General features: G+C 38.9%; 1 protein-coding gene across 2 annotated transcripts in view; it reads right to left on the minus strand.

Annotated features, from left to right (window-relative positions):
* Positions 1-1,586: 1,586 nt before the first annotated feature.
* LOC136286931 (coiled-coil domain-containing protein 170-like) overlaps positions 1,587-16,078 on the minus strand; it is a 47,367-nt gene continuing 32,875 nt past the window's right edge. For both annotated transcript variants that reach the window (XM_066179082.1, XM_066179083.1), the window contains 6 exons: positions 13,516-13,833; positions 10,540-10,740; positions 8,922-9,095; positions 7,933-8,175; positions 6,829-7,065; positions 1,587-2,052 (listed from right to left, as the gene is read on the minus strand). In XM_066179082.1, the coding sequence (XP_066035179.1) occupies positions 1,855-2,052; positions 6,829-7,065; positions 7,933-8,175; positions 8,922-9,095; positions 10,540-10,740; positions 13,516-13,833 (1,371 nt within the window). In that variant the 3' untranslated portion in view covers positions 1,587-1,854. The remainder of the gene's footprint in view (positions 2,053-6,828; positions 7,066-7,932; positions 8,176-8,921; positions 9,096-10,539; positions 10,741-13,515; positions 13,834-16,078) is intronic.

Genomic DNA, 16,078 nt, shown 5'->3' on the forward strand with positions numbered 1-16,078 from the left:
ACAGGTGGCAGGGGACAGGGCTAATGAGCCTGACAGGAGATTTCAAGTCTCCTGGCCAACTTCAGGAAATCATTTCACAATGCAAGCTTACTTCATAATTGTCACTCTCAGAGACTATTTCTTAATGTTATGAGTGTATTACCTGGGCTGAGTGGATCTAAATTTGTAATGCAATTTACTTAACTTTCAAAATACGATAGATCATGTTTTATGTGATATTTATTAATATGGATTAAGAAAATGGGTTTTGTTCTTTAGTAATCAATCAAAAAGCAGTGCCTATAAAACCAAAAAAACACAAAGTGAAACTGCTTGTATTATATCACAAAGAATTGGGAAATTACTGCATCCTTTTCCGCCTCCTAAATCCCTAATCAACAGATCATGCCTAAAAATTACATTTCATCCAGCCTTGAACACTTCCAGGGATGGAGCACCCACAACTTCTCTGTACAACCTCTGCCTCACTACCCACACAAAAAAGAATTTTTTTCTAATATCTAATCTAAACTGCTCTCTTTCAGTTAGAAGTCATTCCCCCAAAACAATGTTACATTATAAAACAAAAAATTAAATTGATTTTAATCTAGTTAGCCACAGGAGCATAAGAATTTATGCAAGATTTACTTCTATCTTCTCAAATGACTGATTTTACAAAAGCTTGAGTGTTCACTTTTTTATTTTACAGCAATTCATTGAGAAACAGTTCTTCAGAAGCAAATGAAATAAAAACATGTTTTGAGTCCCCAGCTGGATAGCAAAATTACCACTCTTACTTGAAAAAGTGTCATTTTTCTTAAAATACTGTGTTCAGTTTTACTGAGTGGGTCATCATCTGCTGAGATACTGTAGAAAGCCCACAAATGGTCAGACATTAATAGGTAAATCGTCTTTACTGTTCTACACAACCATACAAAACAAATAATGGGAAGAGAAAACTAAAACCACAGAATCAAGCTTGAATGTGCTATTAAAACAAATCTATTGCCCATATTTCTTTTTAAAAAATCATGAAGTTCAACAACACTCAAAAAGCAGTTTTTATGACCAAGGGATAGTTTTGTATACCTTATCATCACTTCTCTGAAAATCAACACTTTAGTGGTTCAACTCTTTTTTGTAGTGAACAAGACTTCTAAACTAATTTTTCATTAACTCAGAAGAATTGCCACTGTGGATTAATTACCCAAGGAATACAGCAGCTGGAAGCAAAATTTTCAAGACATCATGACCAAGGCCAACACTCAATTTTACCAAATATATCTCTATGAGCCATGTGATGGGACCCTGTGAAAAAGCCTTTGCTGCAAAAATTAATTTTTTTGCTTTGCCATACAAGCAGACAAAAGAAACCTACAGAAGAAAAAAAAAACTCTTGTTCCAAAATTGAGATAATCCTCTAACTTTCACACAATTGTCTTGAAGCTAAAGCCCTTATGTGTAAAAATGCAGAGAAGTCCCAGGTGGCAAGAAGAACAGCGGCAGGACAACCCCACTTGATTTCATCCTTGTCACCTTGAGGTAAAACACAAGGAATGCCACTGAAGCAGACATCCAGTAACTTCTCAAAACTGTGAACTGACCTTGGGTAATCCATGACTTCAACGCCTCTGCACTGAAACTTGAGGGCATTTTTGATGTGTTGCCTATCATTTTTATAACTGAAGTATTAAGTTGCCATCTCCAGGCTGCTGCCTCTACTCTACCCATTCCAATTTAGGCTCTCTGTTGAAGTTCTAAAAATCAGCACTAGCTGTTGTCTCTAGAGTAAGGAACAAAAATGGGGATCTGTTTTCTGTGGAGGTCCAGCAGGCAAGGAAGCAAACAGAAAATTTTACTTTGTTCCATCTCCATTCAATGAAGAAGCTGGATGTTTCCTTGCTGTTCCTCCGGGGTCCTTGCCATGTCTTTGAGGCAGACACAGGGGAAGAAGTGGTGCTGATGGGAGTGAATCAGCCCATCAAGGCGTGTAATAATTTCATAGTCAGGAAGAGCCAGGCTGGCAATGTCGAGGCCCAGCATCCGCGAGACCACCTCTCGGAAATCTGCCAGCTGTGAGAGCAAGCAGAAAGGAGTAAATTGAATAGGAAGCAAAGGAGATGTCAGGGAAAACAAGTACCTATAGGCATACATACAGACACAAGCACTTGTATTGTCAGTGCTAAATATAGGCATAACAGCTGTTGCTCAATACAGAGAGCAGAAGAGGACTGAAACAACCCCTTGAGGCATATGTCAAATCACAAAACACAAACAGCTGAGACGCCAGGTATCTCAAACACAAAACACGGTTTTCAAGTGTTTCTTCAGTATCTTTCACAGGCACATCGTCACTGCTGACTCAACTTCAAAAACTGAGAAAAACACACTTTTACTTCACCATGATGACCACAAACTATACAAGCTGGAAACTCTGGTGGGCACAACCCAGAGCACAGGCTAAGGTGCTCGTCCTTTAGCACTATCTGCCACCACTCCCCTCCACCCTGTACTTTCTAGAGAAAAAAGAAAGGAGGAAGTTAGAAGAAAGATGGAAGTTTTTGGCGCATCCTGCTGTCTGAATTTGGTTTGAATCAGGATATAGTCCAAACTCAAGATACAGCTTAGGAAAATGCTTGTTTTTCTTCTGTGCATAGCTGCTGAAAATGTCATAGGAATAGTATTTGGTAAAGTAATTAATTAAAGACACCAGCTTTCTCTCTGCTCTTCCAAATGGACAGACATCCATAAGTAGTTGTCATCACTGCTGATTTACTCTTCTTAACTCACAATATGGATCATTATCAGTCAAATTTCAAGGCCTCTTGAACAGACAATAAATCACAGCCAAAATGAAAAACGCCTTAATACCTCTTATCATTAACACATAAAAGAGGAAAATGTTACTATTTGAGGAAATATGCTTTTCTTGCTCTCTATTTTAGTTCCAATCCCCATTTCCAAGCATGAATGAGAATCAGAATGCCACAAAATCATCAAAACCATCAATAAACTGGACTCATTTTCCGGTGTGGCGGCACCCTCACTCTACCAATCATGCCAAGGGCTAAGGATAAGGAGGAGATAGTCCTGCATTGTCTCCAACTGTGCAGAATTCTAAAGCAGTTAGAGTCCGTGAGGAAAGCGGCTTGCAGCTTTCCTGATAACAAGGACTCAGCTTCCAAGACCCTGCCAAAGGCAGTTTGTTTCAAACCCTGAGAAGCTGCCACCAGTACAGAAACACAAATCTGGAAATGAATACAGAACAGAGCTGAGGCCTGGAGTTCTCAGCACCAGACATGGACCTGTTAGAACGGCTCCCAGAAGGGCTACAAAGATGATCAGAAGGCTGAAGAACTTCTGTGAGGTCAGGCTGGGAGGGGTGGGGCTGTTCAGCCTGGAGAGGAGAAGGGTCCAGAGAGACCTTATAACAGCCTACCAGTACTTAAAGGGGGCTTGTAAAAAAAAGGGGAGAGCAACACTTTATACAGGCATATAGCCATAGGACAAGAGGGAAGGGTTTTAAATTAAAAAAAAAGAGATATTTGGATTAGATAGTAGGAAGAAATTCTTTACTGGGAGGGTGGTGAGACACTGGAGCATGTTTGCCCAGGAAAGTTGTGATGCACTCCCCATCCCTGGAAGTGTTCAAGGACAGGCTGAATGGGGTTTTGTACAATCTGGTCTAGTGGAAGGTGTCCCTAAGCGCTGCAGGTGTGCGGAACTAGATTATCTTTACGGTCCCTTCTAATCCAACCCATTCCATGACTCTGTGATTTGAGAATTCAGTCCCAGCTATCTGTATTACGAAGGCAGTGCGATGTCTTGGATCAAACATTGGAACAACGTTACACCAAAACCCCAAAGTTCCCGTGTATTATTATGTTCTGCATTAGTTCAGGAGGTAACAGATGCAGGGCTCTGGAAGGGTACTAGGCAAGTACTATTTAGCAGAAGCTGAGGGTTTTTTTACAACATGAATCACAGACAGGAGGCAGCAAAGCTGGAATTTGTTTCCATACAGACTTTATATTGAAAGATCAAGGCAGCTCTCTGCAGAGATCCAGCCTTTGGATGAAGGAGGCAAATAATAAAGAAATAATAAAAGTCACTAAAGACTCAAACACAAAGGTATGCTGCAGACAACAACATTCCTGCTAAATTTTCTTTGCACCTTCCATTCAGTGAGTAAAATTATCAGAAGTAAAAACCAGGAAATTAATGCAACTCAGAGCATTAACCCAAGATATTGGGGTTTGAGGAAGCAAAAAGCAGATGCTATATTTTATTTTCACACTGTAACTACAAGAAAGTAGAAGGGGTGTTATTCCAAGAGAAAGAAAACAAAAAGAAAAGTCCAAAGAATATTGCAACAATACTTAAGTGGTTTAAAACCCGTTGGATTCAGATGGTAAAAGTCAACATTTATGTGCTTTTAGCAAAATACTCAATATATGTCTCCACTGAACAATTTCCTGCATATAATTAATATCTTCTCCTCTGTGCCAGATGCTTTGTTTCCTCATAAGATGTATGAAGAAATTAAATTTTCCTGCCAGATTTCTAACCTTCATTATAAAAGAAAACAGTGCTAAAGGTTTCCAGGAAAAGATGCCCAGGTTGTTGGCCTTCTCTCCATGTAAATAAAAAAAAATTTTCTAGACTAATTTTCTGAAACAGCATTCTTAAATTTCATCCAGAGTCATCATTAAGGCTGACATACACCATAAAATCACAGAATCACAGAATCACAGAATGTGTAGGTTGGAAGAGACCTTCAAGATCATCGAGTCCAACCCAGCCTTAACACCTCAACTAGGTCATGGTATCAAGTGCCACATCCAGTTTCCTTTTAAACACATCCAGGGTTGGTGACTCCACCACCTCCCCAGGCAGACTATTCCAGTATTTTATCACTCTTTCAGGGAAGAACTTCTTCCTAATATCTAACCTATATTTCCCTTGGTGCAGCTTAAGACTGTGTGCTCTCGTTCTGTCATTTGCTGCCTGAAGAAAGAGACCTACCCCCGGCTGTCTACAACCACCCTTCAGGAAGTTATAGAGAGTGATAAGGTCACCTCTGAGTCTCCTTTTCTCCAGGCTAAACAACCCCAGCTCCCTCAGATGTTCTTCGTATGGCTTGTTTTCCAAGCCCTTCACCAGCTTCGCTGCCCTCCTCTGAACACGTTCAAGCATTTCAAGGTGCTTCCCAAACTGAGGGGCCCAGAACTGGACACAATACTCAAGGAGTGGCCTGACCAGTGCTGAGTACAGGGGAAGAATGACCCCCCTGCTCCTGCTGGCCACACCATTCCTGATACAGGCCAGGATGCCCTTGGCCTTCTTGGCCACCAGGGCATACTGCTGGCTCATGTTCAGCTGGCTGCTGACCAGAATCCCCAGGTCCCTTTCCTCCTGGGCACTGTCCAGCCACACTGTCCCCAGCTTATAATGCTGCAGGGGGTTATTGTGGCCAAAGTGCAGGACTTGACACTTGGACTCATTAAACTTCATTTTGTTAGACTCTGCCCATTGACCCAACCGTTCCAGATCTCTCTGCAGAGCCCTCCTATCTTCCAAGCAGTCAACACATGCTCCCAGCTTAGTGTCATCTGCAAATTTACTAATGAAGGATTCAGTGCCCTCATCCATGTCATCAATAAAAATATTGAACAGAACTGGTCCCAGTACAGACCCCTGAGGGATACCACTGGTGACTGGCCGTCAGCTGAATACAGCACCATTAACCACAACTCTCTGGGCCTGGCCATCCAGCCAGTTCCTTAGTGGAATTTTTAGCTGGAAAATCTAATGAAGTTCTGGGCAGTTGAAATAAATCTAAAATTAATAATTTTTTTACTTTTAAGAAACATCCCATTTGCTCTCAACAATTATGCCATCTACAACACTGCTAAAAAACACAACATGCAGGGCAATAACATACATATTTCACAATTTTTTGAAATTAGAATGGAACACATTTACTAACATGTTTCCCACAAACTACTTATACCCTTTATGTGAGTATCTGCAAAAACTTTTCTGATCTAAATTTTAACAAAGTTATATGTCACAAATTGATCCAAAATAATTGCATTAAATATTAAATTGGGCAGGGGGATGGGGTGGGATGTTGTTTCTTGTATTTTCTAACATTCTTTCAACTTCTGGCCTATACACAGTAACACAGGCTTGTTGAATCATTTAGGTTGGAAAAGACTTTTAAGATTGTCAAGTCCAACTCCTAACCTGCATTCCCAAGTCTGTCACTAAACCATATCCAGGTGTCTTTTAAATACCTTTAGGACTGGTGACTCAACCACTCCCCTGGGCAACTTGTTCCAATGCCTGACGACCCTTTCAGTGAATAAATTTTGCCTAATATCTAATCTAAACCCCCTCTGGTCCCCAGCACAACTTGAGGCTGCTTCCTTTCATCCTATCACTTAGTCTCGGTGAATCTCTTACAACTGGCAAGGAGAAAGTGCAAGAGATGGATGTGTGAGAAACAAAAGGAAACAAACAAGAAGTGGGTAAGATATTTGGAAAACATAGCTTAAGAGAGATAATAGGATTTTTACAGCATTTTAATACTTCTCTAAAAGGTGATGTAGTATTTTGTGATGAGCAAAGAAAACAATGCCTGTATTTATTATTCTCTTGCAAAACTTAACTTGCAGAATAGCTTTGCAATCACAGCTGTCACTGTGGCTCATAAGTGTGAGCTAAAAGTTCCTTGTTTGATAATGTTTGGAACAGTTTAAAGCACAGCTGGATAGCTGCTCCACCTACACCATTCTCCTACACTCCAAGGAAAACCTAGCACTTGTCAAACAGCTATACACCTACCTGTCTCTCTCTTTTTGCTAGTTCTGCAAGGGTTGTTTTGAGCACCTTCATCTCACTGGTAACTGCTTCTAACATATTTTTGGTTTTTTCTTTATCTTCAGTAGCTTTACGCTCCTTTAAAAGAAGTTCTGATTTGGCAGACTTAAGTTGTTTCTCAGTTTTTTCTTTCATTCTTTCCAATTTGTCTTGAGACTTACTGAGTTCCTCTATTGTTCTGTTCTGCTCCAAAGTTTTGATCTGCAATAAGATAAGGAACTGTTAAATTTGTCGTACTTTTTCATCCAACTTGTGCAAATAATAAAAATATCAGGAGTGATCATGAAAAAGCACTTTAGCATGGTTTCTTTTGGGCTCTTCATTAAATCATCACATGTACATGTGAACTGAAAAGTTATTTAAGGAGACTAGCCTATTTCAACACAATTAACAAGAAGATTTTTCCTTCAAAGATGGTTAATTCTCTACAGTTTTTGTGGAAAGAGGTATCTGGACAAAAAAGAAAATCCACAGTGAGGGTTCACTCTCTTCCAGCCCCTGGAAAACAGTACTAAAAAGAGTTGCCAAATGTTTAGCTGGTGAAAATGGTTCAGTGGGAACATGTGCACTGCTTCACTATTTCACTCCATCAGCCACTAGACACAAAGCCACAAAAAACCAATCTTCCTTTCTCTTAGTGGTGGCAAGCTATCACTGGCTGCAAACTACTTGTATTCACCTAAGTAAAAGCAGGTAATGTATTACTACTGCAATGCAATGAAACATAGAAACAATCAAAATTTAGAATCTTGCCTGTTATATTCCCCTCATACCTATCAGAATAGACCTTCTGTGAGCAATGCATGGGAAAATACATGACAGTCATGCCAACAGGAAAAAAAGGAAATTTTCCTCCACTAGCCCAAAAATTTACATTGTGCTTTGCAGATGCTACATAGCATATCAAGAAAAATTGTAAAAATACTCAAAACATTGTAATATTATACTTGCTTTTGCCACCTAGATTTGAGCAGTTCTCCATGAACACATTTATTTTAGATTAAGTCCAGCTGTATCCAACTGGAATACAAAAATGGATAGAAGTACAAATGTAATCTTTTAACTCACCTTGAGTTCACTGGTTTCAGACAGCTTGGCTTTGAGATCAGTATTTGTTTCCCTTGCCAGATCAAGTTGCTTCTGTAGCCTCTCTATCATCTTATGTAACTTTCTGACAGCAAGATTTGCCTCATCCCTTTCCACAACTAAGGCAGCCCTTACTTGCTTCTCTTCTTCCAACTGGGTTATTTTCTGCCGCAGAAGGTTCATGTGCAGCTCTTTGCTTTCAAGTTTTTCTTTCTGAGCCTTCAACTTGATTTCCAAACACAAGGAAATTGGAAAAAATAAATGGGAAAGACAATGGTATTACATAATTGCAAATTTAATCTTCATGATGCATCTATAACCTGAACTCCTTTTCCTCTCTTGAAAACTTTGTGAAGTATCAACATATATACCCTAACTTGATACTCCTTGTATTACCGATTCACCTTAAACAGTCACAATTCCCAGCTCTATACCAGTCTGACAAGCCTAAACCCAGAAGATTTCCCTATGTCCTAACAGGATGACAGAGGGTTGTTTGATTAAATTTGAACAGACTTGTTCCTCTAGAAAAACGGAACGAAGGAACAATTCTTGTTGGACATGTTGCAATTCTTGGTGAAGTACAGCCAGCACCCTACTAGTTTCTAGAAAAGTTTGTGTAATGTGCCTCCCTCCTTGGCAGATCCCTATAGATTTAAATATTAACAGCAGTTGTTTATAGAACTATAAATGTGTATTAAAAAGTGGACAAATATACAGGTATAAACATCCATAACTTCATAGTTTTTTCTTAAGAAGTTGTGAAGAGCAGTTTCATGTTCAACTGACTGGCGGGTTTCGTTATTTCAATATGCAGTCTTTTTGCACTATTTGCAAACATTCACAATCTTCTTTTTATATCATGCACATCTTTGAAATTCCTTGCACATACACAGTCTGCTGCCTCTAGCAAGTCACTACAGAAACACAGCCATATGTTTATCTTGGAATTGTATGTCTTTTTTACATACCTTCCTTCTGAGGCTGTATGCTGCAGTCTTGTTCTCAACCACTGCATCCCCTTCCAGTTTCACCAACTGCTCCACCCGGGCCAGAATCACATCCATAGTCATATCAAATCCAACCTCTGCTGCTAGACTATCCAGCTTCATCTTCTCATTAAGTTGCTCCAGAAATTTTAGATACTAAGATGTGGAAAAGTGGGCAGAAGAATGATAAAACTTCATTAAAATCATGAAGTACAATTAAAAAACAACCCCTACTATAGCGGCAGCCAACAAACTACTGTAGCCAAGTACATTACCAGAAATAATATACTGAAAGGGTGCAATTGGGCACGCTCCTGACACAACTGCAAATTCTCCATATGTCCTTCATTAGTCAACACAACTTTGTTACTGGTTTATTGGTTTAAGTTACTGGTTTACAAATTGCTTTAAAATTTATTTTAATTGCATCTCCATCTGGTTTACTGATGTGAACACATACAGATATCAAATATTATTCAATCCAATTTTTCCTTCTTTTGTCCTGCCCTACCAGCTCTTTAAAAATTGCTTTAGTCTCTTGCTCTCAATTAGCTTCTCTTGCAAAATTCAAAACCCTCCTTCTCACTAAGAACTGTTTCCCTTTGTTTCCTCTTTCTTCTGGTGCAAACCATTATCTTTGCAAAGAACCAACAAAATAAATGAAAACACCAACAAACCAGTTTTACCATTTGTTCATTAGAAAGAATACCTTTTCTTATGATACTTCTGATTCAAAAAATTAAAAAGAGCAGCAGAAGAAAGCACTGCAGTTATTCACTGACAGAAAAAAAATGCAAAAAATATCTCTTCATTGCAGCAAAATCTAGAGAATAATTTAAGAATCTAGGGCCACACGCTATTCACCGAGGAAGCAGAGGAGAAGAAACAGCTCCTTTTTCTGGTTTTCTCCCAATGTGATGGATGCTTCATTCAAAGAAGTTATTTTATCATAGTCTAAGGCAAAACAAATAGCACAAAATTGTTGATTCCTCTAAGCATTAATCCTGGCCTGGCAACATGCTACAACTTTGCTTTTCTTAGTGTTTGGCCTTCCAGGTACTATGTCATTTTTCAGACTCTTTGGTACATGAATGAGTTATAGACTAACAGTGTGTTCATTCATACAATTAGACAAAAAATCCTAGTGGCCATGATTGTCTAATAATATAAAATAATCAAAGACTACAAGACCTTCAGAGATTGCACACCAGATGATGTTTTAGAGAAAGACAGAGATGAGAGAAAATTTGAGATCAGAGAATTATTGAAGAACTACGGATGGGATATTGACAGGGACATCTTTTAAGCTGGTTTTGGGGTGTAGTTTGATTTTGGGGGGTTTTTATGATTGGTGGTTTTTGGGGACTTTTTGGGTTTGTTAGTTTGTTTGTTTCACAGAAATGGACTTGGAACTCAAAAGCTTAGCTACGTCTTCCAGCTGCAGTTGTTGGTCAAAGAAAAGGTATTATTACTCCCTAAGTGATATCTGACTTTGCTAATTCACATTACTTGCAGTGCTCCAGGAGACCAAAACAATATAATGAGCTGTGTCTCTGCCTTTAGTGACTGCTATTCAAAAGTAAATAATGTGTGCAACTACTTTTTGTTTCTCAAGCTTCAAGGCATCTTGCGTCAGGTCTCCAGTTAATAATTCCTCTTGCAAGTGCTTCAGTTGATCATGGAAATTCTCAGAACATTTTTCAGCTTTTCTGCTTTTCTCCAGGGCTTCATGGTACAATCTGGTTTGATTTTCCAAAGCTTTAGTCAATTCAGCTAATTTTGTTTCAAGCTGAGACACCATCTAAGGAGCAAGCAAACCAACAAAGCATATGGGGTTAGGTGGGAAATTCTAGAAAGATACGAAAGATAAATCAATAAATTATTAAAAATAGTGTAAAATATCTATCTTTAAAATATATGCATCTAATAATTTAAAAAAAAATCTGTTACCACCAGCAAAAAAATTGCAGAAGTGGAGGCACCCAAAAGTGAACAGCAGATACTAAAATGAGTCAGATGATTAAAAGATACTGCTATATATTTAAAAAATCAATACAAAGTCATTCAGACACAAAATTTCCAAATGTGTGGGCACAGCACCAATACCTGGCAGTCAGCTATCATTCCTTTAAATAAGCCAATGAAATCACTATTTTATTGAGGAGTTGATTAGAAAAGGCATAGAAGTTATTTAGAAAATACATGCAGCATGTAGGGGAGAATGTCGATATGGATAATTAAGTTTCAGAGGAATGTTTCCCAATTGGTAACTCTCAAGCATTGTTTAAAAGATTGTGCTTTAAATTTTTACTATTTTTTTTAATAGTAATAATTTCTGTAATCTAGCCAGAGCCCAAGGATAAAATTTTTGGGATTTTTTTATCCCAAAAGGGATAAAATCTCAAAGCAAGCAACTAGAACAATTTTGAAAAAAAAATCTAATTCTTCACTGTTAACTTTACAACACCGGCATATCATGTAATGGACTTTAAGTTGTAAACTATTTATAAATTAAATGCTTAAAATTATCTGGTTACACTACTACCAAGTACTGAAAAGCAGTTCTACAAACGAAGTTGGTTTTTCCCTCTCTTTTCTTCTTACTGTCATATAATTATTTGGTTACTTAATTAATTATATTGCATTTGTAACTCAGTTTTCAGACACTCATCTCCAAGCAGCTTCTTCATTTTAATCATCTTGTTGGTTCCTGTTATTAAATAAAGAGTAAGTACACAGAGCTCTCATTAATTTTAATGGCAGAGAAAGTTTTCCAACTCAAACTGCAATTAAATACAGTTTGTCCCCAACTTGCCTAAAAAACACTGAGAAATTACTGCTGCTCATTAGTAGACAACACTAAACAATAATAAATCTGCAAGAACCCACAAACATATTAGATTTTTTTTGCATCTCACATCACCCAGCAGGAGCGAGAATTTCAGTAACTTGTTGCCCCGGAGATGAGCTGCTGCCAGAGAACCTAGAGCCCCTTTATCAGGCTGCAGAGTGGCTGCAGGGGGGTTTGAGGCTTCAAAGATCCATAAACACAAGAAAGTGAAGGACTATACCACAGAAGGAGAGCAGAAGCTGTCATTTTATCATCCTGGGGCATCCTGGTGTAACTCATCCCTGGCTTTGGGACAACCCACAAGGCAGGCATTTCCTAAATCAAGGTTGCACCCTTGTTACCCACCCATGCCTGATCCATCATCTTTACAAAGGCTGCATTTTTGGACCTGCAGTTCTGGCCTCCACAACTTCTCATTTCTGTGACTCATGCAGCTTGATCAGGCAGCCTGCAAAATAAAAACCCCCTTCCTGCTTTTTGTTTTCATGCAGCTACTGGATAATTTCAAACTACAACCATTTTACATATGACACAAAATAGGGTTGGAGTGTGGATCTGCCAGAGGGTCGGAAGGCTCTGCAGAAGGATCTGGGCAGGCTGAATCCATGGGCTGATGCCAATGTGTAAAGTTCAACAAGGCAAAGTGCCAGGTCCTGCCCTTGGGTCACAACATTGCTACAGGCTGGGCAGAGTGGCTGGGAAGTTCCATGGTGGAAAAGGATGTGGGGGTGTTGGTCAACAGCTGGATGAAACTGAGCCAACAGTGTGCCCAGGTAGGCAAGAAGGTAAATGGCATGGGGTTTTGGTTTTGTTTATTTTTAAATACTTCACCAAAATGCACAAGATATTTTCAAGAACTCTTTCCAGCCTTGGACAGGATACAAAACCATTTGCTTTTGTTAAAAACTACCACATCAGCAGGAGATGCTACAATTTCAAAATCTGGCAAGAATATTAAAGCTGGCTTTCAGTGGTTCGCTGAAAGCAGCTTTTGATTTAGTGTGTGACATTTAATTATATAAATAGTTCTCACTGACAAAATTAATAAATTGTAAGCAAGCGAGAAACTTCAGTGCAGTGTCAGGACATGCCTCATTGGTCAGGCTGCCTTCTGACTAATTTGCCTCCTGAACTGTCCCTTCTCTATATATACATTCAAACACACCTTTGCAAACACTACTAGCCCAAATGCCTCAAGCCTGAGCCTTCCTTTCACCTTCTTTTCATGCTGAATAATGTTTAGCTGTAAGTCTAAAAACACATCTTTATTTTTAGGTGCAGGTTTTGAGGATTAGAGGCAAAGAAGTTGCCTGTGGCAACTCATCAATTATATCTGCTTTGAGAAAGAAGTCAGTTCTTGATGTCACCATTGAAGCAGCAAATCCATACTTGTTCACAGGTTTCACTAAATCATAGCAACCAAAGAGCCACCTTTGATATCTGCTGGCACAGAAACCAAATTTCAATGTTGTAACTGAAAGACTATTCCAAGTCTTTTCTTCTTATCAGCATCTATTACTAATATAATTTCTGAACTCAACCTGCTTAGTAAAACATAGATGCTTCTCCCCTATTACCTTAAATCAACAGACGACAAAATTAAAGGTTTCTGTAATTTCAAAACCTAAGCAGAAAGAATCAACACTCTACCATATGAATAACATGAAACAGAACCCAAAGAGAATAAATGCACACATTGGGCGAATGCAATAGTTGCTGACTTACTATTTCTTTATTCTCCTCTTTGCAATTTATTTCTTGGATCCTCTCCAAAATGGTCTTCTCAGAAGATTTAACTATTGCAGATCCACAGCTGAGCAGGGTAGCAATTTCTTCTTTAAAAGCCTCCAAAGAGCTCTGAGCAGTCCTGGCCTCTTCTCTGCTACTCTTCAAGCTTGCATCCAACTCCCTGGAAGACTTCTTCAGATTGTGCAGTTCCTGCTTTGAGGTGTCCAAAGCTTTCTGGTTTACAGTCAGTTTCTCTTGGAGGTTTCTGATCTCCATCTCCAAACTCTGTCTCTTTTTTATAGCACTGTCAAGATCCTAAAGTGCATGAAAAATAAAATGAGATTTTTAAAATTAGTTATAAACCCTTTCCATCACACACAAATTAAGGAATAACTCAGGAGCAGGTACTGCAGACAGAGAAACTAGGATCCATATTCCTCATATTTGCTCAATATCAGGGTCTCATAGGGGAACTGCCACTGAAATTGATGAAAACCTGAAGTCTGCTGTAATCACACAAAACACTAACCTCTTATATTGGTTTGCAAATAGGAATACATAAACAAAATTTTCAGGTGAATGAAACCAAATTTTTTTTTTGTAAAACTATCAAAATCTTACTTTTCCATCCAGATAATATGACTGGAAAAACAAGCCATGAGAAAGACATATCACAAATAAAGTCAAAGTACTACAACTTAGAGGGGGAAAGATATGATAGAATAGAATATTTCAGTTGGAAAGGACCTGCAGTGATGATCAGCTCCAACTGCCTGACCACTCAGAGCTAACCAAAACAATAGACACAATCTCCCTGAATATAGTGATGTGATCTCTGAGATCAGCTTATCTGAATGCAACAAAAATTCCTGAGATCATGTATTTGCAGAAATGAGAACTGAGGGACCAGACAAATCAAGGCTTGGTTGGGAAGGAATAAAATATAACCAATACATATGTATCCATGTCAGTTGTATATAAATATTGACCTAACAGGTCAGAGCAGACAGAAATAATTGTGCATCCTGACTCATGACACCAAAACAAATGATGACAGAAAAAATAAAGAAAAATAAGCATCTAAACATTAAGAAATAAAGTATTGTGTGTATCTCCTTTCCCAATACCAATATTAAGAGTGCTTACACATACATATAAAAGAAAACCATTTGCAGCAAGACCAATAAAAAGAACAGCAAAGACTAAGTCTTCATTTCTCAGGACATTTTCTGATTGGTAAGAACAAATGGCAAAGAATACTATTTCATGCATGACACAAAAGGAAAGAACAATATTTCACCCATGACACAAAATTACTACAGAGGATGGAATATTTGCAGAGAGGGATTGGATTCTTCTGGAGGTCTCAGTTGTAAGTAGAGGCTCAGTAAATGGACTGATATGAGTCAAGATTGTGCACACTGGAGTTAAAAGGACTGTTCCTGGAGCAGTTATGAATATGGTAATTACTGAAGGGTCTCTCAGGGTCTGTGTGTGCTACTGTGGAGCATAGTATGTCATTTGTATTAATGGAATACCTGCCAATCAAGCAGTAAATCTGGGAGCATTTCTGTAGATCAGCAGGGAGGGTGGTCAAAAAAGGACACCTTTAAAAATAAAATGTAAAAATACAATACTAAAAATACTAAAATTTTTAATAGTTGTGAAAAGGCAGACATGCATAAACATAAATAAAAACTACACTTGTCATATAGGAAATTATTTGTTATTACAGCTTTCTGAAGTAATTTCAGAATTGTTTTAGAAACAAATGTTGGCCTGATCCCTTGCCAATTTCTCTTTTTTATTTTAGACAAGTCCCATTAACAGAAAATTCCCACCTGTACTCAGAACTACATTACGGTAATTACAGCAAAGAATAAAGAGTCATTTATTTCAATTACAGTTTTCAGCAGTGTGTATTTTTCCTTTCAGAAAGGCAGTGCTAAAATGGTTTGCCAGTACCAAGGAGCTTACCTAATCACCATCTCGCTAAATTGTGAACAGCTGAAAACAAACATAGTTTATTCAAAAGATCAAGGTATAAAATGAAGGAAGTGCAAGCCACCAAACAGTGGCTGGGAAACTGCCTGGCAGAAGAGGACCTGGGGGTGCTGGTTGACAGCAGCTGAACATGAGCCAGCTGTGCCCAGGTGGCCAAGAAGGCCGATGGCATCCTGGCCTGGATCAGCAATGGTGTGGCCAGCAGGAACAGGGCAGGGATTGTCCCCCTGTACTCGGCGCTGGTGAGGCCACACTTTGAGTACTGTGTTTGGTTCTGGGCCCCCCACTTCAGGAAGGACATTGAGGGGTTCTGGTGTCCAGAGAAGGGCAGCAGAGCTGGTGGAGGGTCTGGAGCACAAGTCTGATGAGGAGCAGCTGAGGGAGCTGGGGGTGTTTAATCTGGAGAAGAGGAGGCTCAAGGGAGACCTTATCACTCTCTACAACTGCCTGAAAGGAGGCTGGAGCCAGGTGAGGGTTGGTTTCTTCTCCCAGTTAAGAAACATAGGAAATGGCCTTGAATTGTAGCAGGGGAGGTTTAGATTGGATATGAGGAAAA

Source organism: Chamaea fasciata, unplaced genomic scaffold, assembly GCF_029207755.1.
Source record: "Chamaea fasciata isolate MVZ Bird 193981 ecotype frontalis unplaced genomic scaffold, bChaFas1.0.hap1 SCAF_3, whole genome shotgun sequence".
In the NCBI taxonomy this organism is placed as follows: domain Eukaryota; kingdom Metazoa; phylum Chordata; class Aves; order Passeriformes; family Sylviidae; genus Chamaea; species Chamaea fasciata.